We start from the raw sequence: 27,477 nt of genomic DNA, 5'->3' as shown, positions 1-27,477 counted from the left end.
CCGTGAAGAGGGGTGCTGGGCTGTGGCTGACGAGGCTTTCTTTGCTGGGGGAGACGGCGTGGGCTGCTCTGTCTTCCTAGAGATGGGGGGTCTGATGATGTTGGGGTGAGCCCAGGTTTGGAAGTCGGTCCCCCAGGCTTCAGTCCTGCCTCTGCCACTTACCACTAGTGGGATCTTGGACGAGTGACTTTGTTTCTCTGTCCCTGGGTTTCCTCATCTGTAGATGGACTAATACCAGGATCTGCCTGACAGGGCGTCTATGGAGACTCAAGAATATAACTTCGCAGAGTACACAGAAAGCAGCCAAGGTCAGCCAACATTACTGCTGTCGGAGCTGGCTATTTCTGTGAAGTCACTCTGAGGAGCGCCACTGTAGAGTATCACCGTGGAGTACTGTGGAGTATTTCTAGGGAGTACCACCGTGGAGCACTATGGAGGAGCATGGAGTACTTTCTGTGGAGGACCACCAGGGTGTGTATCCATGGAGTATTCTGTGGAGGACCACCATGGAGTACCATGAAGTGCTGTGGAGTACTTTCTGTGGAGTATCCCGGAGTGCTTCTGTGGCGTGCCACTATGGAGTACACCTGTGGAATGCCACTGTAGGGTTCCACCATTGTCCAGAACCATGCACAACACTATGCGGTGCTGCTGTGGAGCACCACCGTGGCGTACTTCCTGCAGTACCACTGTAGCACAGCACCATGGAGTCTCTCTAAGGCGTCCCTCCAGTGCAGTCCGGAGAAACTCCATCCAGACTTAATCTTTCTCCTCTTCTCTTTGTCTTCGCGCAGATGTGGACGAGTGTCAGGACAACAATGGCGGCTGCCAGCAGGTCTGTGTCAATGCCATGGGCAGCTACGAGTGTCAGTGCCACAGTGGCTTTTTCCTCAGCGACAACCAGCACACCTGTATCCACCGCTCCAATGGTGAGTCGGCCGGCTCTGACTGGCCCCGCCTCCCCGCCAGGCACAGGCGTCCCGGGAAACTCCTGCCCGCCGCATTCCAGGGCCTTAGGGTCTGGCGGGATTTGGGGGTGCCCCGAATGGCCGTTTTGTGCTTCTGCTGTTGGTTCTGCGTGAAAATCCTCCCGGCTCCTCTTCTCGCCAGCTGCACAGGCCGCTGGCGCTTCTCATGGTTCTGTGTGGAGACAAGGTGGAGCCACAGGTAGCAGGCGTGGCCGGGAGCTGTTGGCCTTTCTGGGGTGGGCTGGCTGTGGCCAGGAAGAGAGGAGCCCTGCTCGCCACATTCCCTTCTCAAAGAGAGCTCAAGGTCTGCCCAGACTGCGTGCCAGCCTCCCCTGCCTTGTCTGCTGCGTGCTCACGGGTCCTGGAGCTCTGGAGCCAGGTGCCGTGGCAGGCCTGCCTGGGGATGTGCCGGCGGGAGGGGCAGACCAGGCTGGGACCGAGCCTGCCACAGCCAAGCGTGCAGGCGAAGGCATCGGGGTCGGCACTGGTGGTCAGGGCCTGGGGTTTGGGCCTTGGGCAGCAGGCTGAGCTGTCAGGCAGAGCAGGATTTGAAAGAGAGGGGCGAGGCAGAGGGCACGGCACTTACTAAGGCGCTGGGCCATGTCTTGCGTCAGATGAGGTCTGGGCTCCTGTGTCCTGCAGCAGTGCACTGGGCCTGGCTGATGCGGGTGGCTGAGGGCCATGTGCCCCTCGCCTACTGCTGACCCTGGACAAGGAGGCTGTAGGCGCCAGGCCAGGTGGAGGCCTCCCCTAGCTGGAAGGTGAGGAGTGAAGAGGCACACACTGGACAGGGTCGTGGGACACAGGTGGCACCCAGCCCCTCCACTCCCGGCCGGGCTGCCCCTCACGCAGCCGCCTCGTCCACAGCGCGGGGACCGTGGTGTTGACTGACCGGAGTGTCGAGCAGGAAGGAGCCCTGGGTGCAACGCGCTGGCACCCACTGCGGCCCCAGGAGGCTGTGAGCGCGCCCGTAGGGGCTCAGGCCTGGTTTTTATTGCAAAACAGTTCCTGAGAAAGTAAAGGTGGAAACACTTACAAAGTACAAAGCTCAGGGTGAAAACAAAAAAGAGCCGCACGAACAGACCGCAGAGTTCACATCAGTGGCTCCAGAGGTTTCTTCACAGGCAAACCCGGCCTGCTGAGCCCTGGCCCTGCGGGTCCCCAGGAGGACACAAAGGCCAAGCTCTGGGGCTCCGGGGCACTCTCTGAGTCACAGCATGCAGCCCCCACGGCCTCTCCAGGCAGGCGGGAGGATGCCATGGTCCCCCCGAGCTTCCCGCCAGGAGGCAGCGGAAGGCAAAGGTGTGGGCCCTGGGCCCCAGCAGGGCTCTGTGAGAATCCTGTCTGCAGGAAGAGCAGGAACATGTGACAGGGAGAGGACCTCGCAGGACCACTGCCGCCCGCACTGTGGCATCCTCAAGGCCTGGCGTTGGAGCCTCTTTTCCGCCGGGCCACACGACCTGGGGGCCTGAGAGGAGCCCTTTCCCTGGGCGGGCGCTGGGGCCGTCGTGAGACCGCAGGCTGGAAGGAGGGCGTGCAGGAAGGGTCAGCAAGATCCAAGAGGACGACTGTGGCCATTTATCACTGCACCCCAGTTGGGCTTGTCATTATTTGCTGGGCTGAGGAGGGGAAAATCTTGGCGTCCACCAGGGCCTGGGGGAGAGGACAGCATGGGTGGCAACAACGGCAGACTGCTCATTAACCTCACAGCCACCCTTCAGGTGGTCAGGTGAGACCCCACTGACATGTGAGGGGGCCCAGGCAGGCTGGGGGCAGAGTCAGCCAACAGCCCAGTGGGGCTTCTGCTCAGGAGGCGATGAACTCAGAAGGATAGAAACAGGTGGCGGAACACAGTGACCAGGGCGGAGGGCCTGCAGAAAAGCCGAGTGCATGCTAGAAGCCAGTGATGAGAAGGAGAGGCATGGAGCTGTGGGGTATGGTATGCAATGCCAGGCATGTGCAAAGGTCCTGAGGTATAAAGGGATGGGCTGTGGGTGCAAAGCAGAGCAAGAGCAGGACCGTGGAGCACAGTGAGCAAAGCAGGAGGACCCCCAGATGCAGGGCACTTGAGGGCCCAACCGTTGTAGGGTTTGAGTTTGGTGTGCAGGACGGGTTCCTAGGGGAAGTCGAGAACTTCTGGGAGGTAGGATGGTGTGTTGCTGGTGGTGTTAGGCGCATGGCTCACCCTACCCAAAGGCTCCAGGGGCCAAATCCTGAGTGTGTGTGTGTGTGTGTGTGTGTGTGTTTTACTAGGCATGGAACCCAGGCCTACTCTATCACTGAGCCACAGTGGGTTTCACTAAGTTGCCTAGGGACTTGAACTTGTGATCCCCCTGCCTCAGCCTCCCACAGTGCTGGGACTATAGGTGTATGCACCATATCCAACCAGATCTGAATTTTAAGTGAAATAAGAAATTCATACTTAGCCAGAATATAGATGTGGGGGCCGCAACATGGGTCTGCGTGAATGGGTACTTCGGTGAAGAAGTCTCTTCTCTCATTAGTATTTTTGGGTGGAATCTCCCAGTTTTTAAATCTGGGCAACAAAGCCCTTCTGAAGAACAGCACAGAATGTGTCAGCCCCTTCCCAAGGCAAAAGCAGCAGCAGTCCCAGGGTCACAGAGGCTGTGGAAGGCCCAGAGGGGCAGGGCGGACACACAGGACAAGGGCCACCTGCTCATTAATTCTCCGGTGGGAACAGAGACTTGGGGCCGGAGCAGGTCGTCCCCCCGTCCAGCCCTCTGCCTGTTGTGACGTCAGAGGTGCCAGGACAGCGCTTGTTTTGCGCCCAAGTAGCATCTGATTCCCGCGGCTCCAGAGCCCTTTGGCAAATTAGATTCCTGCTGTCCCCGACTCCCAGGACCTGCACAGCTCTCTGGGGCCTCACAGAGCTGGGGAAACATGCAGACTGTTTCTAATTAGGGGCAGCCGGATGTGTGAGAGGGGTCAGCCAGGGTCAGTCCAGGCTCCTGGCCCAGAAAGGCCGCCGTCACAGACCCTAGCCCAGTCTGGGTGGGGAGCGCAGGGTCCCCAGCTCCAGCTCGCCCATGGTCCTGGCCACGTTCCTGCCTCTCTGGGTCTGCAGCCGTGCAGGGGCCCAGTTCTCCCTCCTGGCAGGTGAGGGACGCACAGGAGGAAGCTTCAAAGCAGTCAAGTGCAGGACCTGCCCTAGGGAAGGGGCAGACCCAGGCAGCGGCAGTTTTGGGTCTGGATCCGGCAACACGACCAGGCGGCTCGCTATCCCTGACAGGTGGGAAAGGACCCACAGCCATTGGCATCCGGCCTGTTCCTCGGCTCAGCGCTTCCTAGCACTGGTTCCAGCTCCAGGGCAGCCACACTCACCTCGTCCTCAGCCCCGGCCCACAAGGGCTGGCAGTGCCCTCTCTGGCCACAGCCCTGACCCCTGCTGCCTGACTGCCATGGTCAGCGCCTTCTCACTCTCTGTTCCTCCGTCTTTGACATGTGCCATATCAGGCCCCCAGAAGGCACTGCCTCCCGATGAGCTTTGCTCTTTTCTCCCAATGAAGGTTCCTTTCCTCTCCTGCCTGACCAGTGCCGAGCGGGGTTGGAAAGGTCTCTGAAAGGCTTCCCCGCTGTGGGACCGCAGCTAGGATCCCCCTGTGGGGGCACCCACGCAATCCTGTGCCAGGCCGTGGAAGGTGCCCGGTCCAAGGTGCTAGCTTTCAGTCTAGACAGAGACTGGACACTACGGAAGGGCCTGGCAGTTCCTGTGTCACGAGCTTCGGAGGAGCCCACAGGGCTCCTGTGGCTTTGGTTGTCTCGTCTGAGTGTGGGCCGTCTCCTTGTCGCTGGTGCTGCTTGTACCCGCCCTGTCCTGGCCGCCGGTAGCCGAGGGGCTGTGGTTAGAGACGCCCAGGTCCTCGCACAGGCCTCTGTCCCTCGGGGCTGTGCCCCGCAGCCTCACAGCTGCCTGCTGTGGCCCAGCCTCAAAGGAGCGTCGCAGCGTGTCCTTCCTGCAGGCAGCCCAGCCCCAGGGGACCTGGGTTTTGCTTTGTTTAGTCTTGTTTCTTTCTGAGACACTGTGTCTCAGTACAGTACGCAGGCCAGCCTTGAACTCGGGCTGCGGTGATCCTCCCACATAGCCGGGACCAGGCAGGGCAGGGCAGGGCAGGGCACTCCGTGTGGGGGGAGAGTGATGCAGCTCCGGCCAGATTCCGAGGTGGGGGCCGGGAGCAGAGTCTCATGTGTGTCCCTTTGATGAGGTGGCCGTGACGGTGATGGACAGAGTGCCGCACGCACGGCTGCGCCGCCTCCCCCCACACCATCTTCCGGCAAAGCAGAAACTGGGCACTGAGAGGAGGGGACTTGTGCGAGGTCGTGGGTGGCACGGGGGCAGCACCCTGCAGTGTGGCCACCAGCCCAAGCCTGCTGGTGCAGAGGGCAGACTGCGCAAGACCCATGACCCCTCTCCGTGGTGGCCCAGGTGACGCAGCAGATCCTTCCTGACAGGGCCATCCGAAGTTCCGCCAAGGTGCGCCTCGTCAAGGCCCGAGGGCTCCAAAGCCGTTTTGCAAAAATGTCTCGCACACTAACCCTCTGTCTGCTGACAGCCGCCGTTGACCTGGCCTCCCTTCTGCCACAATTTAGAGTTTTTGTCATGAACTCAGTTACAGAGACATCACCCCTCTTAGAGGGAGAAAACCTCTGTTAATGTTTGTCCCTTGCTAGATACCCCGGGTCTGGGCATGAAGTGAACGTTGCCCTCTGTCGCCGCCCCTGATAGCTGTCACGTTCCGCTGTCTTAGGGTGGGTCTTGCTCTGGAGTGCGGCAGTCCAGGTTTCCAGAGACTTCCTGGTCACAGCTGGAGGGGCTCTGGATTTGCGGGTAGCTGTTGGCCTTCAGGATGCCGTTTTTGCTGATTTTTTGGTACGCAGCTGTGCTCTGCACAATTGGCTTGTCTGAAAATGGTTTCTAGGTAAACTGGACTTAGTTTGTGCTTATTAAGCCCACATGTGACCTTGGCATGGTAACACATACCTATAATCCTGGCACTCTGGGAGGCTGAGGCAGGAGGATCCCAACTTCCATCCCAGGGTAGGCACCTTAGCATGACCCTGTCTGAAAATTTTTTAAAAAATAGTTTTAAAGAAGGCCTGAGGATGTGAAAGCCCTAGATTCAGGAGGGAGAAAAGCCCATACATAAAGTATTTGGAGGATCTGTTCATTTTATCTATGAGTTTGTAAGAGGAAATACCTCTTATAAAAGTATAGCTGGAGACAAAATAATAGGAAAAATAATGTTTTTATTTTGAAATAATTATGGATTCATAAGCTGCAAAAATGTTAGAGAAGGCCCAGGTACCTTCACCTTATTTCACTGATGGCTTAATCACCAGTGGCGAACCTATGGCACGCGTGCCGCAGCCACTGTTTGTTATCACTGAAAGCTCTAGAAGGTTCGCCATCACTGGCCTGAGTGATCTTACATTTCTCAAGTGCGGTATCCCGGCAGGGAGGTTGGCACTGGTGCTGTGTGCGTTCGGTTCTGGGCTCTTTTATTATTTGTGGGGTCTCATAACCACCACCCCCATCAAGAGCTTGCATTTTAAGAATAAACGACTGAGTACTCTCTTCGAGTACTGTCATGGGCACTTTACCTGCCTTACCAAAAAGCACTACCTCATTTAGGACCCAGCCAGTACCCCTGTGAGAGTGGCAGGAAGCCTCATTCATGATTATGCCAGGGCAGCGAGTATGAGCTGGGTTGCCTCACTGGGTCCTGTGAACCCTGAGGTGGGTGGAGATTGCCGGCGTTGACCCCTTCACCCCTCTCTTTCCGGGGTGTGAGCAGCCCACTGGGCTCAGTCACATGGCTCCTGGGGGCATGGCAGGACTGGGGCCCAGGTGGTGTGGGTTCACGTCAGTGTGTAGAGGCACCCCTCCACCCCAGCATTCCCTTCTATTCACATGAGTTCTGACAAGAAGAAGGGTTTCCTTCCCCAGGTCCTTGTTGGTGGGCTAGATTGGGGTGCTGGTGCCCAAACACACACAGGGCTGGGGTGGCGGGGGACCTGAGAGGCCCGGGCAGCAAGGTGGCTGAGGCAGGGCGTGCTGACTGCTTTTGTTTTGGTTCCAGCCTAGCCTGGAGTCCCACCCCAGCACCCTTCTCCCTTCCCACCCTGCTGATGGCCCTTCTGTCACCTTCCCCTCAGAGCGCCCTTCATTTAGGCAGCCTGCCCCCTCCCCATGGCTAGGGCCTTTGACCCCTCAGACTGCGGTGTCTGCTTGGCCAGAAGAGTGGCACCCCTGCAGCTTTGTTGCCCAGTGGAGCAGGTTTTCCCAGAACCCGGAGGCCTAAAGCCAGTCCCACAGCTGGGAGGACTGAGAAGGACCAGAAACCTTGTCTCCCAGGAAAGTGGACTTTGGTGAAAGTGGAGGGTGGGCGCCCTATTGGTTATGAGGACTGGGAGTATTGTCTTCATTTTCAGATCACACCGGGTTAGCTTTTTGTCACTATGGCAAATACCTAAGGAAAGCCTAAAAGAGGAAAGGTTTATTTTGGCTCACAGTTCCAGAGGTCTCACTCCATGGTCTGCTGGCTCCAAGGCAGGAACATCATGGTGGAAGGGCCCAGTGAAGGAAAGCTCACCTCATGGGGGCAAGGAAGCAGGGAGAGAGCATAAAAGAGCCAGAGAGGCAGGGGCTGGGGACCAGCGATAGTCCCCAAGGCTAGACTCCTCCCATGATGCACCCCTTGCAACTAGCCCACTTCCCCAAAGCCCATCAGCAGCCAGGCCTTCCCCACAGAGAGCCCTTCGGGGGCCACGTCACATCCAGACCACAGGAAGCGCTCACTCTGGGGTGGGCAGCAAGGTGAAGAAAGGAGTAGGGCAGCCACAAGGGTGTGGAACTCACACGGGGCAGCGTGAGTACAGAGGAGGGCAGCTCGGGGAAGGTCGTGGGAGTGATTGAGAGGGAGGTGACAGGTTATGGGAAGGTGAAAGGACTTCTGAGGGGAAGCTGACAGGATGTCTTAGGTGGAGTGACAGGAATGACTGAGAGGTGACAGGATATCTGGTGGTATGGTGACAGGATGTCTGAGAGAAAAGTGCTAGGGAGATGTCTGAGGGGAAGGCAACAGAATGTCTGAGTGAAAGCTGACCAGAGGGTGGTTGAGGGAAAGGTGACAGAGTGTCTTGGGGGATTGTGACAAGAGGATCTCTGTGTGGGAGGTGATAGGATAGCTGAAAGGAAGGTGACAGGATGGCTCAGGGGAAGGTGACAGAAAGGTGTCTGAGGGGGAGGTGATAGGGGAGTACCCAAGGGGAAGGTGACAGAGTGTCAGAAGGAAAGGTGAGAGGAAAGTGACAGAAAAGTATCCAAAAGGAAGATGACAGGAGGCTGTCTGAGGGGAACATGGCAGGAAGAAGTCTGAGGGGAGGTGACGGGAAGATGGCTGAGGAAGCTGTAAAAAGGAGATAACTAAAGGGAAGTGACAGGGTAGTTGAGGGGTTGGTATAGGAGGGTGTCTGAGGGGAGGGTGACAAGAGAGTAGTTGAGAGGAAGGTGACAGAGGAATGTCTGAGGAGAAGGTGACAGAAGGTTGTCTAATAGAGTGACAGGAGGATGGGTGAGGAAGAGGCAACAAGGGGATGGCTGAAGGGAAATGACAGGGTGTCTGAAGGAGTGGTGACAGGAGGCTGTCTGAGGGGGAGGTGACAAAAATGTCTGAGGAGAAAGTGGCAGGAGGATGTCTGAGAGGATGGCTGAGGAAGTAGTGGTGACAAGGGGATGGCTGAAGGAAGATGACAGGGTGTCTGAGGGGGAGGTAACAGCAGCTGAAGGAAAGGTGACAGGAAGATGTCTGAGGGAAAAGTGACGGAGGATGTCTTAGGGGAAGGAGACAGGAGAATGTCTTAGTGGAGGTGACAGGAAGATGTCTGAGGGGAAGGTGAGAGAATGTCTGAAGGAAGGTGACAGGATGGCTGAGGAAGTGCTAACAAAGAGATGGCTGAAAGGAAGGTGACAGCGCGGCTGAAGTAGTGGTGACAGGAGGGTGTCTGAGGAGGTGGTGATAGAGGACAGCTTAGAGGAAGTGACGGGGGGGCAGCCCCTGGCAGAACCCTCTCCCCAAGTTTGCACTTCAGACCGCCCTGCTACCTGCGTCACCTGGGTGCGGAATATTTCTACGCGGCGTCTCTGGACAAGCAGAGCCTTGTTCTCATTATAGCAAGGGACCCGGGGCCAGGTGGACCCGAGCAGCCAGCCAGTCTCTGCCTTTTCTCTCATGGCGCTGGGGACTCCCCCATGCCAGAGAAGTCTCTACTTTTTAAGAAGCTAAAAATGAGCCGAAACCGATCGCCGGCCTTGACTGATATAAGTGAAGCACAGCTCAGAACTGGGGCTCAGGAGCCTGGGGCACCCGTGGCATTTTGAAGCCTTGCATGTGTTCTTGAGGCTTGGGGGCGGTAGGACCCTGCCTGCCACCTGGTAGGTGCTTCAGTGACCCTGTGCCCAGGGTCCTCGGTGCCACCTCCTCACACAGCGCTGGAGGCTGCGCCTTCCTGCCAGGGTTCATCGTCCAGGGGCCCGGCCTGCAGAGGAGGCAGCCCAGAAGCGGGTCCCATCGACACACGCGGAGGGTTCTGGCAGGTGCCCCACGAGGAGCACAGGAGCCCAGTGAGCGCGAGCTACCTTGCTCCTCATTTGACGGAGAAGATCGCACCTTCCCATTCTTCCCGCTGCTATAACAGTGTCTGAGACTGGGCAAAGGAATCTGCTTTCTATGGTTCTGGAGCCTGAGAGGCCCAAAAATCTTGGTGCCAGCAGGTGGGCGTGTGAGGAGGACCACTCTGCTTCATCGGCGGTGCCCCTTGCTGTGTCCCCACAGGCAGGAAGGCACAAGGGCAAAAGGGCCTTGCTAGGCCCCTCCAGCCCATTACAAGGACACCAGTCTCACCCAGGAAGGCAGGGCCTCACCGGCCAATCACCCCGAATATCTCCCCTCCAGCACTGCCACCCTGGGGACATCGACATCCAAGCCAGAGCTCGTGTTTGCTTCCGGCCAGCTCAGGCTGCTGAGGGCATGGAGGTGACGCCCTGCTCAGGGATCGGCTAGGGTCGGCCCGGCTCAGGGCTGCACAGCAAGCCCAGCACAGGCTGCCTCTAGGACCCAGCCACTGCCCCACGCCTGCAGCAGCGTCCTGTGGCTCCTCGGCCAAGGTCACGTGGGAGTTCTCAGGAGCCCGTTCCTTGGGCTCGGGTCAAGGCAGAGGAACAGCCTTGGGGGCCAGATCTTGTCTAAAACAGTGTCCTGGGCCTCTGCCCACCTCCTGCGGGCTGGTCCTTGAGCTCCTCTGGATGCGTCGCCCTCGGCCTCTCCTGCTTCCCTCGGCCTGGGCCTGCAGGCCAACTCGCCAGCCTTCGCTCAGCCGTGAGCCCCCCGATCAGGCCCACTTCCCTGTCCCTGCAGCCTCCCTGCGCTTTCCACTCAGGATCCCTGAAACTCTCAGCCACCCTGAGACGTCCTCGAGAGCCTGACAGCCCCCTTCCAGGAGCCCTCACGGCTGCCCGTGCTGCCCGCTGAGGGAGCACTTGGGAACTGGGGCTGCGTTCTGTCGCCACCGCCAGCTCTCTCTCCTGTTCCCCATGTCCAGATTCCAGGGAACAAGCAGCAGACAGAGCTCCTCAGTCCCTCAGGGCCGCCTCAGCCGCAGAACGGCGTAGCATCCTGTCGGTCACAGGAGTTAGGCCAGGCCTGTGCTCAGGGTCCCGGCATGGCTCCTGCAGGCCCAGGCCCTCTGTCATCAGCTGCGGGGGCCGAGGCTGGCCACGTGGGGCTGCAGGCTCCCCTCGACCCCTGCCTGCTGCAGACCAGGTGGGCGGGAGAACAAACGGCCCCGCGCTCAGCAGGGAGATTTATGGTGCTACTGGAAGGGGCCTGTCCCGGCCCTGTGCGGTCCGGAATGGCCCTCAAGGCGGAGACAATAAATCCAGCCCATTATTTTTTACGAGCCTCCCACCCCATAAACAACTCCTTTGCCTGGTGAGCCAGCTCCACACACTTCGCCTGGCCTGGCCTCGAGCCGGCGCCAGGGCACCCTGGGGCTGAGGTCCCCCATTAGCAGTGGCAGCTTCCCCGGTGCTGCAGGACCTTTGAGCACCAGAGAGGACAGCGCGGGGTAGAAGATGAGCTGCAGCTCAGGGGACGCCGGGACCGAGGCACCTGGCCAGGCCTGCAGCCCGGGTTTCTTCTCTGTAAGATGTGGCGGGCCCCAGCGTCTCTCGTCACACGAGGCGCAGACGCGTGCTGTGTCCCCAGAGCAGCGCCCACCCCGGGGTGCGCAGAGCTGTGCTTGGCCGTCGCTGTGTCGCGGCGCCATAGGCCACACGGCTGAGTGTGACTGCAGTCCCCGCGCCTGGACTCAGCCGAGAGCCACTGGGGGCTGACCTAATGCGGGGGGGCTACTATAACCGCATTCTGTGGGGGAGAAAGTGGAGGCGGAGATGCAGATTTGTCCTTGGAGAGCAAGGAGGAGAGAACAGCTTTGAACCCAGGGCTGACTCCTCCTAAGATCAGAAACCCTGAGGGACCGGGTGAAGGGCAGGGGCGGGTACTGGGTCTTGCAGACCTGGGATGAAGGGCGCCCCTGCAGGCCCCGCCCTCGCCCAGCCCTCTGGCCGTGTCACTGCCCATTGATCGGCCCTCCCTGCAGGGCTCTGGTCAGACCTGCAGCCTCTCCTCACCCTGCTCCTCACGAACCAGCCCCTTGTCACTGGGCACCCCTGCCTCCACCCATGCTGTCCCCTTTGTCGGGAGGCCCTGTCCACCCTGGACCTGGCTTGCCCAGGACCCTTTGGTTCAACCTGCCCTTCCCCATGCAGACCTCCTTGTTCCCGGCAGAGCCCATGGTCCCACCTCGTTGGCGCGTTCTGTCTCAGTCACGCCTCGCCTCAGCTCCCTGAGCATCCCTGGGGTCTCTGCTCCCAGCGGATCTGCTCCGGGACACTGGCCTCTGCCTCTTGGGGCCCCACGCAGGGCCTAGGTCAGGAGATGCTGAGGAGGTACCCCAGCGCCAAGGCACCTCAAATCTCAAGGGCCCCTCACCGCCCGGTCTCAAGCTGGCCTCTTCTCGGAGATGGTGGCAGGGGCTCACCCCAGGCCTCCAGGCCCCAGGCTGGAGCCCACTGCGTACTGCAGGCCACACCTAGCTTCAGCCTGGGGTTTGAGAGCAAAGGCCGCTGGCAAGAAGCCGCACACACCGTGGGTGTTGGTGCAGAGATCCCAGGGCAGCTGCCTGCTGGGCAGCGTGGAGTCCACCGTGGTCCCCACTGGGGCCCTGCACCCATCTTGAGCAGAGCTCACCCCGCTAGGCCTTTCTTCAGACCCCATGGTTACATAACGGTGTCCTGCCCTCTGCCTGTCCCCTCCCTCCTGCACACCTCAGCCCCAGTGCTGTCACTCGGAGTGAGCTGTGCGTGCTGTCACCTGCGCCTGGGCTGTTGTCCCACCTCCCTCTCTAAAAGCTCCTCATCACCCGTCAAAACCCAGCCCTCTCTCCTCTCCTCTGTGCACCTGGCTTGGACTCCCCACCAGCCCTAGTGACGCAGAGCCGGTCCGCCCTCTGGGGAAGGACAGGCTATAGGCTCCTGAGCGGGCGGGGCCCTGTCTGAGGGGATTTGTGTTTCCTGCACCTAACACAGGGCTGGGCACCGAGCACACGTGCCACGCAGAAGAGGGAAGAGAACGCAGTCCGTCTCGTGAGGGAGATAATGTCTGAACCGAGTGTGGCACCATTTCTCAGAGTGATGTCCCCACCCCACGAGGAAAGTTCTCAGCCTGGTCCCAGAGGCTTTGACTTGGCTGTGGTGACACCTAGTGACCGGCTTGAGAAACTTCAGGAGCCAAGGAGGACGAGGGGGGTGCTGGCCCTGGAGGGTCGAGGCTGGAGGAGCAGGCCAGTTTGGGTTAAGCTGTGGGGTGTGAGCCGAGCCTGCGCCCCTTTCCCATCCTTTCACACCCTTACGGCAAAGATCTGCCTCTGCATACGTGCACACGAGGGACAGGAAGCCTAAGACCTGGAACCTCACTGAGGCCAGGGTGGGGGTGTGGGCCAGAGCACAGAAATCATGCTGCCCACTTCAGTGCCACCACTGGCCGCATGGACCCAGGAACCTGCAGACCTCTGTCCACGGGAGGCACACGGACTGCCTCCCGTCCCCATGAAACAGGACTGCCCATGGCATGGAGGCCACTCCAGGGCGTCCCCATACCAGGGCTGGTCAGGACACCAGGTGGGAGGCAGTGCTGAAGGTCCAAGGTGGGGTGTCCATCCCTGCTTCCCAGAAAGCAGTCCTGTCCTCCACTGTCACCTGGCCCACCAGGAGCCCCCACGGTCTCGCTCTCTGTCACACGTCCATGTGTGCACAAAGTGCCTGTCCACCCGGGACCCGGTGGCCCTGGAAAGGAGACAGGCAGTGGGCACTCAGCAAGGCATGTGGCAAGTGAGAGAACTCCTATGTGAGCCTCAAGGCCCATGGGCAGTCCCCCTGTGAGAGCCACAGTGCCTGGTGTCTTAGTCACTTTTCTCGGTGCTGGTACCCTCTACCCGACCCCCACAGCTGGAGGAGAGGCGCACTTCAGCTCATGTTCTCAGTGCATGGTCGGCTGGCTCCCAGACAGACACAGGGTGGCAGAAGGGCCTGGCGGAGGAAAAGCTGCTCGTGTCATGGCGGGCCGGAAGCAGAGAAAAGGGCCGAACCCGGGGAGGGAGACATCCTTGTGGCCACACCCGGTTACCCACCTCCCAACAGTGAGTCAGGTATAGTGTCGCAAGGTCCAGTCCACATCCAAGAGCCCTGCGTACGTGCACATGAGGTTTTGGGGGACATTCTCGGTCCAAACCGTGATACCTGATGAATCACCTCCTCCTGGGGTGACAGAAAGCACGCTGAGCGTAGGAGCGTGGGCTCAGGGATGACTGCTACGGGACCCAGGACAGCCGCCACCTCACAGCTCTGTGGAAGACGAGCAGCTCCATCAGGGCACCCTCTGCAGAGTGTGCAGGGCAGGCAGGGGCCCAGGGCTCCTAGAGCCCCCAAGGGAGGGTTCCCCCTGCAGCCAGCATTATGTATCAGCAGAGTAAAGCGGGTAGTGGAAGCGGGAGGGAGAGGAGGAGCCGTCACCAGGGCTGACCCCACCAGGCCTCCGTGAGGTGGGAGACCCAGGGCAAACACCTGTTTCTCTGAGCAGCCGTGTCCTCACTGTGAGACCAGTCCCTGGTCCTTGGCCATGGAGCCCAGCCCCAGAAGGAGCTCTGAGCAGGTGACACCCACAGCCTGCAGTCCCTCCCATCCTGGCTGGGCCTGCCTTGGCTCTTGGTCCGCTGAGGGGTTCAGTGCAGGACAGCTTGCTGCTGGTGCCATCCGGACCTGGACTTGCCCGGGGCCCAGGCTGGCAGGCAGAGCCCTGCAAGTCTGCCAAAGCCCAGGCCGCACAACACGAGGCTCTGGACGCGCCCTGTGGTGCCAGTGCTATTAACACACTGGCAGGGGGTGAGGCCAAGCCAGTGAGGCCAAGCCAGCCCGGCCAGCAGGTGGGTGGGGGCTCCCTGCACCCAGCAGCCCTAGGACTTGGGTGGCAGAGGGAGACAAGCGGGAGAGGCAGCGGGTGGGGGCAACCTCGAGTGCCCTACTGGTCTCTGGCAGCAGGCACTGAGTCCTGTGTGGTGTGGAGACACCATCAGCTTCACGCTCTGGAAAGTTTCCTCTGCAGCTGCAGGAGCAGGGTCCTGGGGTGTGAGGTGATAGGGCAGGCTCCGGCCCTCCTGAGGCTCTCAGGGGTTCTGAGGAGCCTGGAGACCTGGCTTTCGATGGGGAGGAGGCAGGGTCAGAACTGGGGCACCCTGGAGAAGCTGCCTTGGAGATGGCCTTGGAGAGACAGCTGGGAAATGTGGCCATGGCCCTGGGTAACAGGCAGCTGGGCCCCTGCAGTCCTCCAGAAGGAAGAGGGAAGTGAAGGGATAGCAGAGGAGAGTCCAGGACTTGGCTGCCCTGTTTGTTCAAGGACGCTCTGTGGCCTCCTGAAAACCACTGCAAGGGCAGGTCCCGGGTCAGGCATGGTGTACAGCCCACCCCTCCCTCCCAGGCCGCAGGCGAGTCGGAGAGGACCGAGGCAGGGGTCCATCTCTCCACTGCCACCCGGCCCGCCAGGGGCCCCCACAGTCTGGCTCTCTGTCACACGTGCATGTGTGCGCAAAGTGCCTGTCCAGCAGGGACCCAGCGGCCCTGGAAAGGAGACGTGCGGTGGGTGCTCAGGAAGGAGTGCAGTGAGGGAGAGAGCCGCTCTTGGCCCACTCGGCTCACTTGGGGAAGCATCCTGAGGCCTCCGGGTTATTCACTGACCACTCAGTGGACGGTGGGAGCCCGATGGGTGGCAGCTCTGCTTGTGGCCAGCCTGCACCGGTCACCGGCGGGCCTGCCTCATCTGCCGAGCGTCAGGCCCCCAGGAGCAGCCTGCGTGTGTCCCGGCGTTCGTGTTTATGACCTCGGGGTCCTGCAGGGCTGGGTGATGTGGTGCCCGAGCCACTGCCGATGGTGGTCCCTACCCCCCATCATCCCTGCGTCTGCACCATCCTTCACTCTGAGGCCCTTCCGGACATTTTCTCCCGCCCCCTTGGAAGCTCGTGGGAACTGCTGTTTGCTTTTCCCGCCTGCTGGGCTGGGCTGGGGAGGCAGCGGCCTCCTCCTGCCCCCTAAAGCTCCAGCCACATCCTTGGCCCTGTGAATTTCTATTGATGAGGTGAAGGGGAGGAAAATCCCCTCCACCCAAGTCAAGGCGAGGCGATTGTTCTTTCTTCCCGCTCTGCCTGCGGGACCGGGATGCAGAAAGTGATGTTATTGATGAAGTCACCATGGCAACGACCCTCAGGAGGCACACATCCTGGCTTTATTATCCCAGCCGGCCCACGCCGGCCTGCTGCGGATGCACTGGCCTTCAAGGCCGTGGCAAGGTGCAGAGGACAGCGGGCGGTCTGCCCTCTGCTCAGTCCTCTCTGTGTACCCCTGGGGACAGTGGCCAGCAGGACAGGCCTTCAGAAATCAGGCCCTGGTGGGGAAGAGCTGTAGGGCTGTCAGAGTGTCCGGAAGGTGGGATGAGGGAAGGCCACGGGGACAGGAAGGGGCTCCCAGCTGGCCGGCCTCTGTGTAGCCAACCACTGCCCTCCCCCACGCTAACCCGCCCTGCATGGTCACCTTTGAAGGCCGCACCTGCTTGTCAGGCTTGTGAGCGCTGAGTGAAGAGTGTCATCGGGACCCAGTCTCTGCATTGTGCTTTCCAGAAACCTCAGGGGAGAGGTTCTGACCTGCGTCCCGTCAACCTCCCTCCCTGCCCCCGCCGCAGCCCTGCCACCTGCTGCTTGGTCCCCGCAGGGGGTGGTACAACAGCCTCCCTGGGCCTGGCCTGCAGCCCTGTCCCTCTGGGCCCTTCCACCCTACACCCGGAGACCCTCCCGCCTTGTTCACGTCTCTGCCTACTGCCAGCCTTCCAGGGCTCCCGCCGGCTGGAGTACAGTCCCTCAGCCGCAGTGTCCGCCCCTCAGACCCCAGCTCCCTCCCCCGGGGGGCCTGGAACCCCTGATTTACACAGAATGAAGCAAGAGGGCTGAGTGTGGACCTGGCCCTGGCGCAGCAAAGCCTCTGTCTTCCTTGCACCTCCGCCCGCCCTGGGCACCAAGGAGACACTCGGTTGGGGTTTACAGAGCGTAATTGGATTTACTCGGGTTGGATCCGATTAGCGTCGACCTGACCAGCACCCGCTCTGCGGACCGAGGCTGCTGGGAAGGGCTTTGCAGTTCCAGGCAGACGGCACCCTGTCCTGGTATCTGGGCCCGGGTATGGTGTGGCTCTTGTAGTTGGCCCCGAGAGCAAGTAGTAGAGCAGGATGCGTCAGTCCTGAACTCGCAGAGGGTTGCTCTGGGTGCGCCAGGTGGGCCGGGCCCCAACTGCCCAGGGGGTCGGATGCGCTGAGCCCAGAGCTGCCTCCCTGCTCCTAGCTCCCTGCCCTGGGCAGATGCAGAGGAGAGGTCGGGGACAGGGGTCCATCACTGGACTGTGCCTCAGAGGAAGCCTCTGTGTGAAGTGACAGGGAAGGAGACTGTTCCGCGGGGACTGCACGACTTCTCAGAGCCTTCAGGGTATATTGTGAATTCCCTGCATCCGGCTTCTGAAGTGCTGCATTCACAGAACACAGAGTTAGGGACCCCGTAATAGTATTTCCAAAACCCACCTGGCCGTCTAAGGTACCAGTGGGATCGACCTGCTCTTAGACGGGATGGCTCTATTCATCTCTTCTTTCCTTTCTCTCCCACTTTTCCCTCACTCTCTCCCCTGTTCTTCTTTCTTTCACCCACCTTTCGCTGAGCCCTCACCCATTGCCAGACGGGTTCCAGGAACCTGGGAGGCAGAGCAGACCCCTGCGGGGTCCCCACCCCTGCCAGGACGGTGATGTGAGCGGCTGTTCCCATTAGAGCTGCAGTGACAACCACTCTGTACAGAGCTCTGGGCTACATGTTATATAGTTGCTTCCTGTGAGCCTCCCAGCAGCCCTGGGAGGTAAATTCCTACTGCCCCATTCCATAGCCGGGAAGACAGAGGCCCAGGGAAGGCAGCAGGCTGGTCGGAGGCTCCAGCCCGTTATGAGCTGCACTTATGTGGTGGGCGTGGCCGGGCGTCCGAGGCCTTGGCACTGGCCGCTCTGTGTGGCTTTCCGTGCACTGCTCGGTGAGCAGGTGAGGGGCAGAGGCTTTCTGGTCCCTAGAGGACTGGCAGTAACAGGCACTGTGGCCTTGGCCAGCTCTGTGCTGGGTCTCTAATTCTGTTTACCCCAGAAATTGTTGGCTGCCAATCAGGATCTTCGCCCCACAGTGACCCTGGGCAGCGGGGAGGGGGACACCACAGCCTGGGTCCCAGTCCTGTGCAGAGTCCAGGACAGTCCCTCCGCACCTCAGGGACTCATTTGCTTTCTCATATAGATGGGCAGATGGCATGGGCAGTGGGGACTGTCTGGCCCTGACCTCCCGGGGTGCTGCCAGTCTGCCCCCGGCTGGCAGAAGCAGTACTGTCCCCAAGGGCGGTGGCCACAGAAGTAGTGCGGCTGACCAGGACCTGTGATCAGAAAAGGAGACCCCGGCCACCCCCAGGCCAGGCAGCTGTAACATCTTTGGAGTGATCCCTAGAGGTGCTGGCATTCGATGCCCTTTACCTCCAGGAGGCCCCAGAATCACTCAGGCCAGCCCTGCGCCCTGCCTCTTGGCAAAGCTGCAAGGATACTCCTCTCGGACCCAAACGCCAAAGGTTCCATAAAGATCATTTTGCGTAAAAATATATTCTTTTTGTTTACCTGTGATAAGTGTCTAGTTGTTTTCTTTGGATTGCTTTCCAGTATGGCGGATATCGGTAGGTGTAACACACAAACACAGACCCCGAGCTCTGTGGGCTCCCCTCTGTTAGGGATGGAAAGAGTGTAAAGCCACCAGCACTGATGGTCCTTGGCCCTCATTCGGACAGAGAGGGGCTGCTGTCCCTGGGCAGAGAAGAACAGAGACTGAGGGGCTTGAGGCCCCCTGGCAGCTGTCTGAGAAGTCAGGTGAGGCCTTCGGCTGTGGCCCAGGGCTCCATCTCTTTGTGCCCCGTCGACCCTGCATTCTACAGTAATGCTAGCTTCCTCTCCCAGATCCACCTTTGCCAGCAAACAGCAACTCGGCATCTTGGGTATTCTGAAAGTCTAAATGCTCTAGAACAAGATGGTTAGATGGCGCGTCCTCCCGGAGGGAGGAAGGGGCGTGATTTCTAACGCCTAATGCTCCGTAGTCTGAGGCTCAGGGTCACATCGGCTCCCGGGGGACAAATTTATGGCCAGTGATGATGAGCAGGGCTTCTCGTAAATTGTGACTGTTCGGCTGGAAATGGAAATGCAATCTCCCTTTCTTCATCACGTGCAAGCCTGAGCTAAGTGGGGCCTTGGGCTCCTCCCTGCTTAGGAAGAAGCTCGGATCTGCTTACAGCACCGATCCCTCAGGCCGCTGTAGGACTGGTCTGGGAAATGAACGGCGGGGGCGGGGAGGTGGGGGGCAGAGGCGTGGGGAAATGGCAAGGATAATCCGGGAGTCAGGATGCTTTGCAGAGTTGGTAGCGTTTAGACAGGCCTAGGATGTGTTTATGGAAGATCGGAGAAGATGCCAGGGGGAGGGGTAGGTAGGGGTGGGGTTCACGGGCAGTGCAGCCTTGCAGGCTAGGGAGTACGAGCACCAGGTGAGGGGCAGAGCGGGTGGGACCACCCTAAGAAGCCAGAGCACTAGGGAGCTGCAGAAGCCACCTGAGCAGGGAAGAAAGTGCCACCCTGAGCTGAGTCTGCCACTGAGTGGTTGGCACCTGCCGGCCAGGTCCTGGCCAGGGCAAGAGTTTCCCTGAAGACCCAAGGAGAGGCTGAATGTGTCTCAGTGGCCCAAGAAAGTCCCTCTCCTGAAAGCTACCTCGGAAGACGGGCTGCTCGGCCCAGCCAGGGCCCTAGCGCGGAAGACCCTTTCCCAGGTCTGCAGGGGGCATCACCAAGCATCAGAAGCCATCTTGTCTGTCATCAAATACCTGCCCTTCTGCCTCGGTGTCCTGATTGGGGTTGCACACCTGCTCCAGGAGGCTGCAGTTGTCCCAGCCACACAGCTTCAGGGAGGTCTGAGTTGTCAGGCGCTAGCACTGGGTCCTGTGGGTTCAGGGCTCCGTGGTAGCTTGAAGCAGCTGGGGCGGGAGGGAGGCTTTGCACCATGGAATTGGAGGGTGCTGCAAACGAGCCTTCCACCCACCTGCGAGTGTTAGACCTGGGTCAGCACCCGCCTGTCTGTGCAGAACTGAGTCTTTGCAGAACTGAGAGGAGAGGCTTGGTCTCTGTGGATTCGGAGCTTCCCGTGAGGAGCGGCAGCATTAAAGTTCGCTTGTTTAGCCATGAGCTGATTGGTTATGCATCGGTTATACCTTGCACTGTGCGGCAGTTTGATTTAACTACATGAGAAGATCCAAGGTGGAGAAATAATATGAGTGGTAAAATTTGGCAAAGCCAGGAGCTACGGTGCCAAGCAAAATGCAGGCTCATGCACCATTCGTTTCCACTGCAGGGAGTTTATTTCAACTTCAGATTTAGGGAGAGGTAGGGATGGAACCTGCAGCCTCTTGCGTGCTACCAGCTACACCTCCATCCCTAGACTTTCATCTGTGTCAGAGCTGCCAGGGACCTTGGGTTCTTTTTGTTGTTTTGTTGTTGTTGTTTTTTAGGGGTGGCCTCCCTATGTGTTGTAGGCTGGCCTCAAACTTGTGGTGACCCTCCTGCCTCAGCCTCCCCGGTGCTGGGATTACAGGCGTGCACCACCACACTGCATTGCCATGTGGCTGAGTTTACAACGCCCAGGGCCAAGATTCAGCTAGTTGTCCCCTGGGGCAAGAGGCCAGTGTGTTCCTTGGGACAAAGGTCTCTCTGTGGGCTCACCCACCTACAAGGTCCTCTCCCCTCTGTACCATCCTGGAGGGCAGAGATGGAAGATAGGTCACAGAGCCGGTGAGCTGCCAGACCTCGGCCCATCCCTTTCATCTGCCTGTGGCCTCTTGATGGACTTGTGACCCGAAACCTCTCACTTGACCCCTGACCTCATAACTTCTGGAAACTCCTCACAAATCACCAGGAAGATAAACATCAGTCGGGGTCAATGGAAAGCAGTCTAAGCCACTTGGCAGACAGGCAGGGGAGACCGAGTCTGCTGTGTAGGGGAGGGGCTTTTCCACAGCCCTCACCCTGACACCTGACCTGGGCCTGGTGCTTTATCCTCTGGGTCTCTGGGTGTCATTACAGCACAGCGCACAGAGCGCTAGATCTGCCCACCTCCCCGAGGGATCTCCAGGTGGACGGCCAGCGCACGCCTGCATGTGGGGTGTGGGTGTTTGTGTGCCTGTGGTGTGTGCAGCGGAGTCCATTTGATTGTGACACTTCGTTGGCCATCTCTTTTCAGCCTGAAATTACCTCTCCCCCTCTCTCCCTGGCCCCCAACCCCTCTCTTGTCTTTCTTCCCAGAGGGTATGAACTGCATGAACAAAGACCACGGCTGTGCCCACATCTGCCGGGAGACACCCAAAGGTGGGGTGGCCTGCGACTGCAGGCCCGGCTTTGACCTTGCCCAAAACCAGAAGGACTGCACACGTAGGTAGATGGAGGCAAATGGGTCGCACCCCCACGCGTCTCCTGCCATTGCTTTGTCGAGGGTCCCACCGGGGTACTGGGGGTCGGGTGGGGAGCGGGGCGGAGAGGGGGCTGGGGACGGTGTGAACCTGGGCCTGGGTCCTGCTCTCCTGAATGACGGCTGGGTGGGCCCTGAGCCCCAGTCCGCGGGGGAAGTAGGGGGCTGGGGCGCACAGACCTGCAAGCCCAGGTGCCTCGGAGGCCTGTGAAGCCCTCGGTGACGGGAGAGTATGAAGAGGCACAGGAGGGTGGCTCTAGGGTCCTGCTCAGCCCACACTGACCTCAGTGATCCCCGAGGAGGGAGGAGGGGCTGCGGCCTTGGCTGGTCGGGAGCAGGGCACCCACCGCCACACGTCTGCCCTGGGTGTTTAAGACCTGAAGCAGGCTGCAGGAAGCGTGTCCCGCCTCTGCCAGGGACGAGGGCTTCCTCAAGCTCACTCGGATGTGCCGCAGTGTCCGGGAGGAATCTGGCTGGGGTCCTCCCTGGAGAGCGTGGTCCTCGCCCGCACTGCCGAGGTGGCGATGAGAACAGGCGCGAGAGAAGTGGTCGTTTTTCCTTCCATCGTTCTGTGCCGAAGACAGCGGGCCCGTGTTGTTCACCAGCCTTAGTGAGGGTGACTCTCTGTGTTGTCACCAGCCCTCCCTGGCGGGGGCAGTTCACCACACATCTCCCCACTCGGGCCAGCCTCCGGCAGTCCCCAAGCCCCTGGGACCCGCGAGCGCCAGACACAGCCCACCTCTGGGAAGCGGCCCTCCAGCTCCCGTCTGTACCTCAGTGCCTCCCTGTGCCCGGCTCTGGCCCCAGAGGGCACAGCCTTGCTCTGTGCTGCCGGCTCTTTCCCATGGGACAGCAAATACAGGTGTGGAAAGGCAGGACAGACAGGCGGCCCTGGGACTCCTCACCTCCAGCCCAGATGGATTTCTGTAACTGCCGAGACACTGCCTGCTGTGGCCACCTTCAGGACAGAAAACACCAGTGCCAGTGTCCCAGCCCTCCTTGTTAGGTGGCCACAGGAGAAAGGCCCAAGACAAGAGAGCGCTTGTGCGTTCGCTCCTCCAGCACGAGTCACGCTGAGCCTTGCTCCGGGCCAGGGCCTGAGTGGGTATTGAAGAGAGGGTTGCCAGCTGACCTGAGGGGCACCAGCGTGTACCTGATTCTGAAATCCACTGGGGACAAATGCTGTGTGGAAACAGCTTGCTCAGAGAGCATCTCAGGAGGGGACAGCTTGGTCAGAGCAGCTAAGGCCCTCACCCCAGCCCAGCCACCACCTGGTCAGAGAAGGGCTAATCTCTGGCCTGAGATGCTTGCCGGTTTAAGGACCAGCAGTACGCCCCCTGCTGGAGGGTGCTGGGTGTTGCCAAGGTGTAGACTGCCCAATAGGATTACGCACTGAGGCCTCACCAGAACGGACTGCCCGGCTAGTCTGGTGTGGAGTCCTCTGTGGAGTTCGTGAGGCAGGGCTAAAGTTGGCATTGGGGCCTTTGCTCTAGCTCTTCAGGTCACAGTACTGCAGGTTGGGCTGGGACTGAGGCTTAGCTAGCCTTTCTGGGCCAGAGGGACTGTAGGGTTCTACGCCCAACCCCCAGAGCCCTCCAGAGCCGGCCCCACTTCCGAGATAGAGGCCTCTACTCCTTCCTCTGGCTTCCCAAGTCAGGGGCAGGCACTTCTGCATGCGGAGACAGCACATGAGAGATCTGGGGGCCTGACTGCGTCACTCTCAGGCACAACCAGCCCTCGGCACAGAGTTTGGAAGAACAGTCAGAGGCGTTCCTGCTGCCTTCTCCTTAGCTCGCCCGTGCCCACTCTGAAACGGGGACTCCGCTGGGGCCTGTGCTGCCCAGTAAGCCTGGGCTGGGCCCCACCTGGGATCTGCGGCTCCTGATCCTCAGCTTCCTTGTGGCTCCTGATGCTCAGAAATGAGCTGTTTCAGAGAGGAGACCAGGCTCCACCATGCCGAGGCAGAGAGACACTTCTGCAGAGGAGGGCCCAGTCAGTTTCCTGAAGATTGTGCAGGTCCTTGAGATGTCATCTTCGCAGATGCATCAAAAGTCACATTAAGTGGACCATGTTAGAGCCTCTGGGACCCTGGGTAGATGTCTGGACCTGTCAAGCCATTCTTACCTGCTGTGGAGACTGGAGTACCCAAGGCCAAGGGGCCACTGACACACAGGAAGGTGGCCAGGAGGAGCTGCTGTGTCACTTTCATCATGAAGGGGAGCCTGGCCAGGACAGCTGGAGACATCAGTTCTGTAACATGTGGGTGTCCCCTGGGAGCTGCCACCAGTGACCTCCCTCTGCTGCTAGCCCGTTGGCCATCCCTTAATAGATCGGGATTATTTCAAGCTCTCAGGTTTGGAATTTGGGGCCCCCCTGACCCCAGTTGGCCTGAAATCAAGTTTTGCGTATTTAACCATCACTGAGACTCAACAAGTAAAGTAAGAGGGTTGACACAATGATAGACAACAGGCAAGGCCTCCAAGAAGACATGCCGTCCTCGAAGCCCTGGTGTGTGGGTGACACAGACGACAACGGCTCCCTGCAGCTGGGACCGTCCCACAAAGACCTTTGTTCTCCTCTAGCTGTCTCTCTCCGCCTCGCAAGTGATAGCAGGATTTCTTTCTAATAAACTTGAATTTACAGTTTTCCCACTTACAGCTGGCTTCTTTTTGTGGAGCCACCCCAGGGTTACTGACGTTGGGGACCATCTTGAGGTTGTGGGCTGAAAGGCACCAGGTCCTCCAGGCCACAGGGGGCGCCAGCTGTGTAACATGGCTTATTCAGGTCACGGTCAGCACTGCCTCTCCAGCAGCAGGAACTTGCCTAAGTTCTTGTGTGTGGACCCTGCTGGGCTTTGGGAGAGTGGTCTGTAAGGAGCTAGAGCTTGAGGTGGCTGGCTGCTGGGACCCAGGGATGGTGGCAGTCTGTGGGGACAGCCCTCCACACAGGGCTCCGGCAGAACTGTGCAAATGATGGCTGGACATCCCCAGCTCCCCAGACTGTCAGCCATATTAACAGACATTTGTCCCATTGAGCCAGCAGTGCTAAAGTGTCTTGTGACCCGGGAAGGGTAAAACTGACCTACTGCTGTCCGGGTGATGGCCCGGAGCCCATCGGGCTGCAACCCATTCCTCTGTAGTGTAGAGCACTCCATGTGAGGCCGGGAGGGACCCAGTGACCGCAGGCTTCCCGTGCCTATCACTGGCCACTGGGCCTTCCTATCCCTACCCACCCCCAAAGGAAACAACCGCCACCAGCACACTAACCGCTCTTGTTGTCATTCTGTTTATACACACGTATGTACACTTTGGGCTAACTAGTAACCTGTAACTATGGAAACGGAGGCTGCCAGCACAGCTGCGAGGACACAGACACGGGCCCCATGTGCGGCTGCCACCAGAAGTACGCCCTCCACTCGGACGGCCGGACGTGCATCGGTGAGTAGGCGCTATGCGGCGCTGTGTCGGCAGCTCCCTGCCCATCCCGGTTTCCCGGAAGGGGCTGCAGGGAACCTAGGAAGGCCCCACAGTGGAGATTGCCTTAGCAGGTGTCCCCATGGGCGGCACCTGTGGAGACTTCTCCTGGGTCCCAGGGACAAGTTCCCTCTGGGGATCCTGCCGTGCCCAGCCTCCATGCGGGTAGGTGGGCTGGGGGAGGGGGAAGGTGTGAACCTCAGAAGCAATGGTCTGCTCTAAAGCTCATGCCAGTGTTTCCTGACATGGAAAACACTGGGCCAGATTCATGTAATCTGCATCACCTGTGAGTTCTGTGGGTGCCCTGGCAGCCTGGCACGCCCAGGGCTCCTCAGAACATGCTGTGAGCGGCGGGTGGCCCTTCCTGGGTGCGGTGTGGGTGCTTTGGCTGCTTCGTGCGGAGCTGAAGGACTTCCTGGCCACCTGAAGTCCCTTCTCAGCGACCCCCCCCATCACCTCACCTGCTGTGTGGACCATATTTCCGAGGGAAGGCTTGAAGCGTGATTATTTCATACTGCAATCACTCGTAGTTTTTTTTTTTTTTCTCTCCCATTCAAAACTAACAGCAAATTTTTTTGACTGAGAAAAAGAGGAATTTCAGAGCTAGTGCCCAGCCTGCCCTCTTCTTTCTGCTCAAGGCTGGCACGTTAGGAACCCCTGTGTGACAGGGACCGCGGCTGTTTCTTTTTAAAGGCCCCATTCCTACTCGTCAGCCAGGAGGCATCTCCTGAGGGACTTTCCTGTAACAGAGAGGGGTTGGTGAGCAGGTACGGGCACGTGAGGCCCAGAGTTGCTGTCACATTCCGTCCCCTGGGACTGCGCCCTCGTGGCTCGGGGAGTGGGGTGCCAGGGCCGTGCCCCCCACCCCGTGGCCCAGGGCTGTCGTCACAGGGTGCTGCTGCCTGCGGTGGTTGTCCCTTCCTCTGTGTGGTCTGTTTTCTCAGACAGCCATTTTTTATTTTGTTTTATCTCTCATCCCTCCTGCTTCTCTGGTGATGGTCCCTGATTGCCTGTCTTGTCTGATAACTGACACTCGTTAATTATTTTCAGAGCCAAAAGCCAAAACCAAACCAACCAACCAATCAAAATCAAAATTAAAAGCCAAACGGGGTCTCAGACCAGTGTCTCTATTGCAGCCTGATCCCATCTAGAACCCCCTGTCCTCGGCCTCTGTCCCTCCGCTGTCCTGCCCACCTCTCCCAGCCACCCGGCTCCCTCCTGTCTCGTCTGCCCCGGGACCCGAGGGTTTGCAGCACAAACCTCCCAGCCTGTGTCTAACCCCTCATGTCTGTGTCCTCCTGACTCATCCTCTCTCATTTTTTATTTTTTATTTTTCAACGTCTGCTGCATATGACAGCCCCTGCTTGGATCTGCTTCCCAAAGCAACTTCCCAAGCCCGCGCTTTCCCCTCCTCTCCTTAGAAGCCATTCTGCTCCCAGCCCTGCTGCTGTGGTTTCCACTCCCAGCCAGGACGAGAACCCTTTCTTCTGACTGCTCACTGCCGCCAGGGTCGCAGGGGAACAGTGTGTGTCTGCGTTGTCGGCTGGGCAGACCCTCCACCCAGCTGACCTCACAGCTCCCCCGCAGGAGGTTCCTCACACCCCCACTCCACGGCCAGTGGGGCCGCTGCTCTCCCAACGCTCCTAAAAGGCCCACGGCCCCCTCCCAACCCCTCGAGAGCACTTGAATGTGTAGCTCTGGTGCTCTAGACAAGCAGGCAACCAGCACTGCCCAAATCAACCCCTGGTTCTTCTGTCTGTTCAGTGGGATCCATTGTCATGTGCTCGTGTGTCTTCCTCTGTGCATTTTGTTCTTAATTTTGCATGAACGACACACTGTCCCGTCCGTCCTTGGGACAGGACACCTGCTGTCCCCGGCACATCCATCACCGGACCTCGCGGCCCTGCTCCCTTGTCCTGTGCCTTGTCCTGTGCCTGCCTCTCCGGCCTGAGCCGCGGGGTCTGTAACCGCTCGTGTCCGTGCTCCTCGGTGCCACCTGCTTCTGTGGCCTCCGCAGGCCGGTCCTCCCTCCCCCTCCTCTGTCTGTTTGCACAGGGGCGCTGTGTCCTTCTGCGCCCCGGGTCGTGTGTGGTCACCCCCTCTCCTGCACGCCCGCCCCACCCTCGCTGCCTCTGCGCTTCGCCCTGGAGGTTCCTGGGAGTAGCCTGGGCTAGGAGGCCGCGCTGGCCTGCATGCGCGCGGCTCCGTGCGCGCCTCGCCAGGAGGCTGGCTGTCTGGGGCCGCGGGAAGTGGGCGCTCATTAACCACCGGCTCCGTGTTTGTCCCTTACTTGTGTTTTAGAGAAGGATGAGGCTGCAATTGAGCGCTCTCAGTTCAATGCCACGTCAGTAGCTGATGTGGACAAGCGGGTGAAACGGCGGCTCCTCATGGGTAACACTTTTCTTCCACTTCCTTTGTCCTACCTGCCCTTTGTGTGTGCGTGGGTACGAGTGTGTGTGTGTGTGTGTGCGTGAGCCTGTGGCTGTTGTGTGCGTGCGAGAGTGTGGCTGGCGTGAGTGTGTGGGTGTGCCCATGGCATGGCGTGTGCCTGCGTGTGCACCGTCACACGTGCTGTGCGTGAGTGCGGGGGGGCTCCACTGCCGGTGGGAACTCACTTTTTCCTTTTTAAAGTTTTAACCTCCATCAAACACGTGTGTTTCCTTGTGTGTCTGTAGCACAGATCCCAGCGCCCCTGTCTAGTGGTCTGAGCCTGGGAGGAGATGCACGCCCTAGGCCCCCTCAGTAAACACCCATGGGGGCCAGTTAGACCCCAGGGCCCGCAGAGCCACACTGAGACT

The 27,477-nt window shown here is 59.6% G+C and overlaps 1 protein-coding gene across 1 annotated transcript in view; it reads left to right on the top strand.

Moving 5' to 3' along the window:
- Scube1 (signal peptide, CUB domain, EGF-like 1) overlaps positions 1-27,477 on the top strand; it is a 122,415-nt gene that overhangs the window by 55,663 nt on the left and 39,275 nt on the right. Inside the window, exons 6-9 of the mRNA XM_005379668.1 lie at positions 795-929; positions 21,044-21,169; positions 24,527-24,643; positions 26,981-27,070. Coding sequence (XP_005379725.1) covers positions 795-929; positions 21,044-21,169; positions 24,527-24,643; positions 26,981-27,070 — 468 coding nt within the window. The remainder of the gene's footprint in view (positions 1-794; positions 930-21,043; positions 21,170-24,526; positions 24,644-26,980; positions 27,071-27,477) is intronic.

Source organism: Chinchilla lanigera, unplaced genomic scaffold, assembly GCF_000276665.1.
Source record: "Chinchilla lanigera isolate Chin_1 unplaced genomic scaffold, ChiLan1.0 scaffold00012, whole genome shotgun sequence".
NCBI lineage: Eukaryota > Metazoa > Chordata > Mammalia > Rodentia > Chinchillidae > Chinchilla > Chinchilla lanigera.
This window is presented reverse-complemented; position numbering and strand designations above follow the sequence as displayed.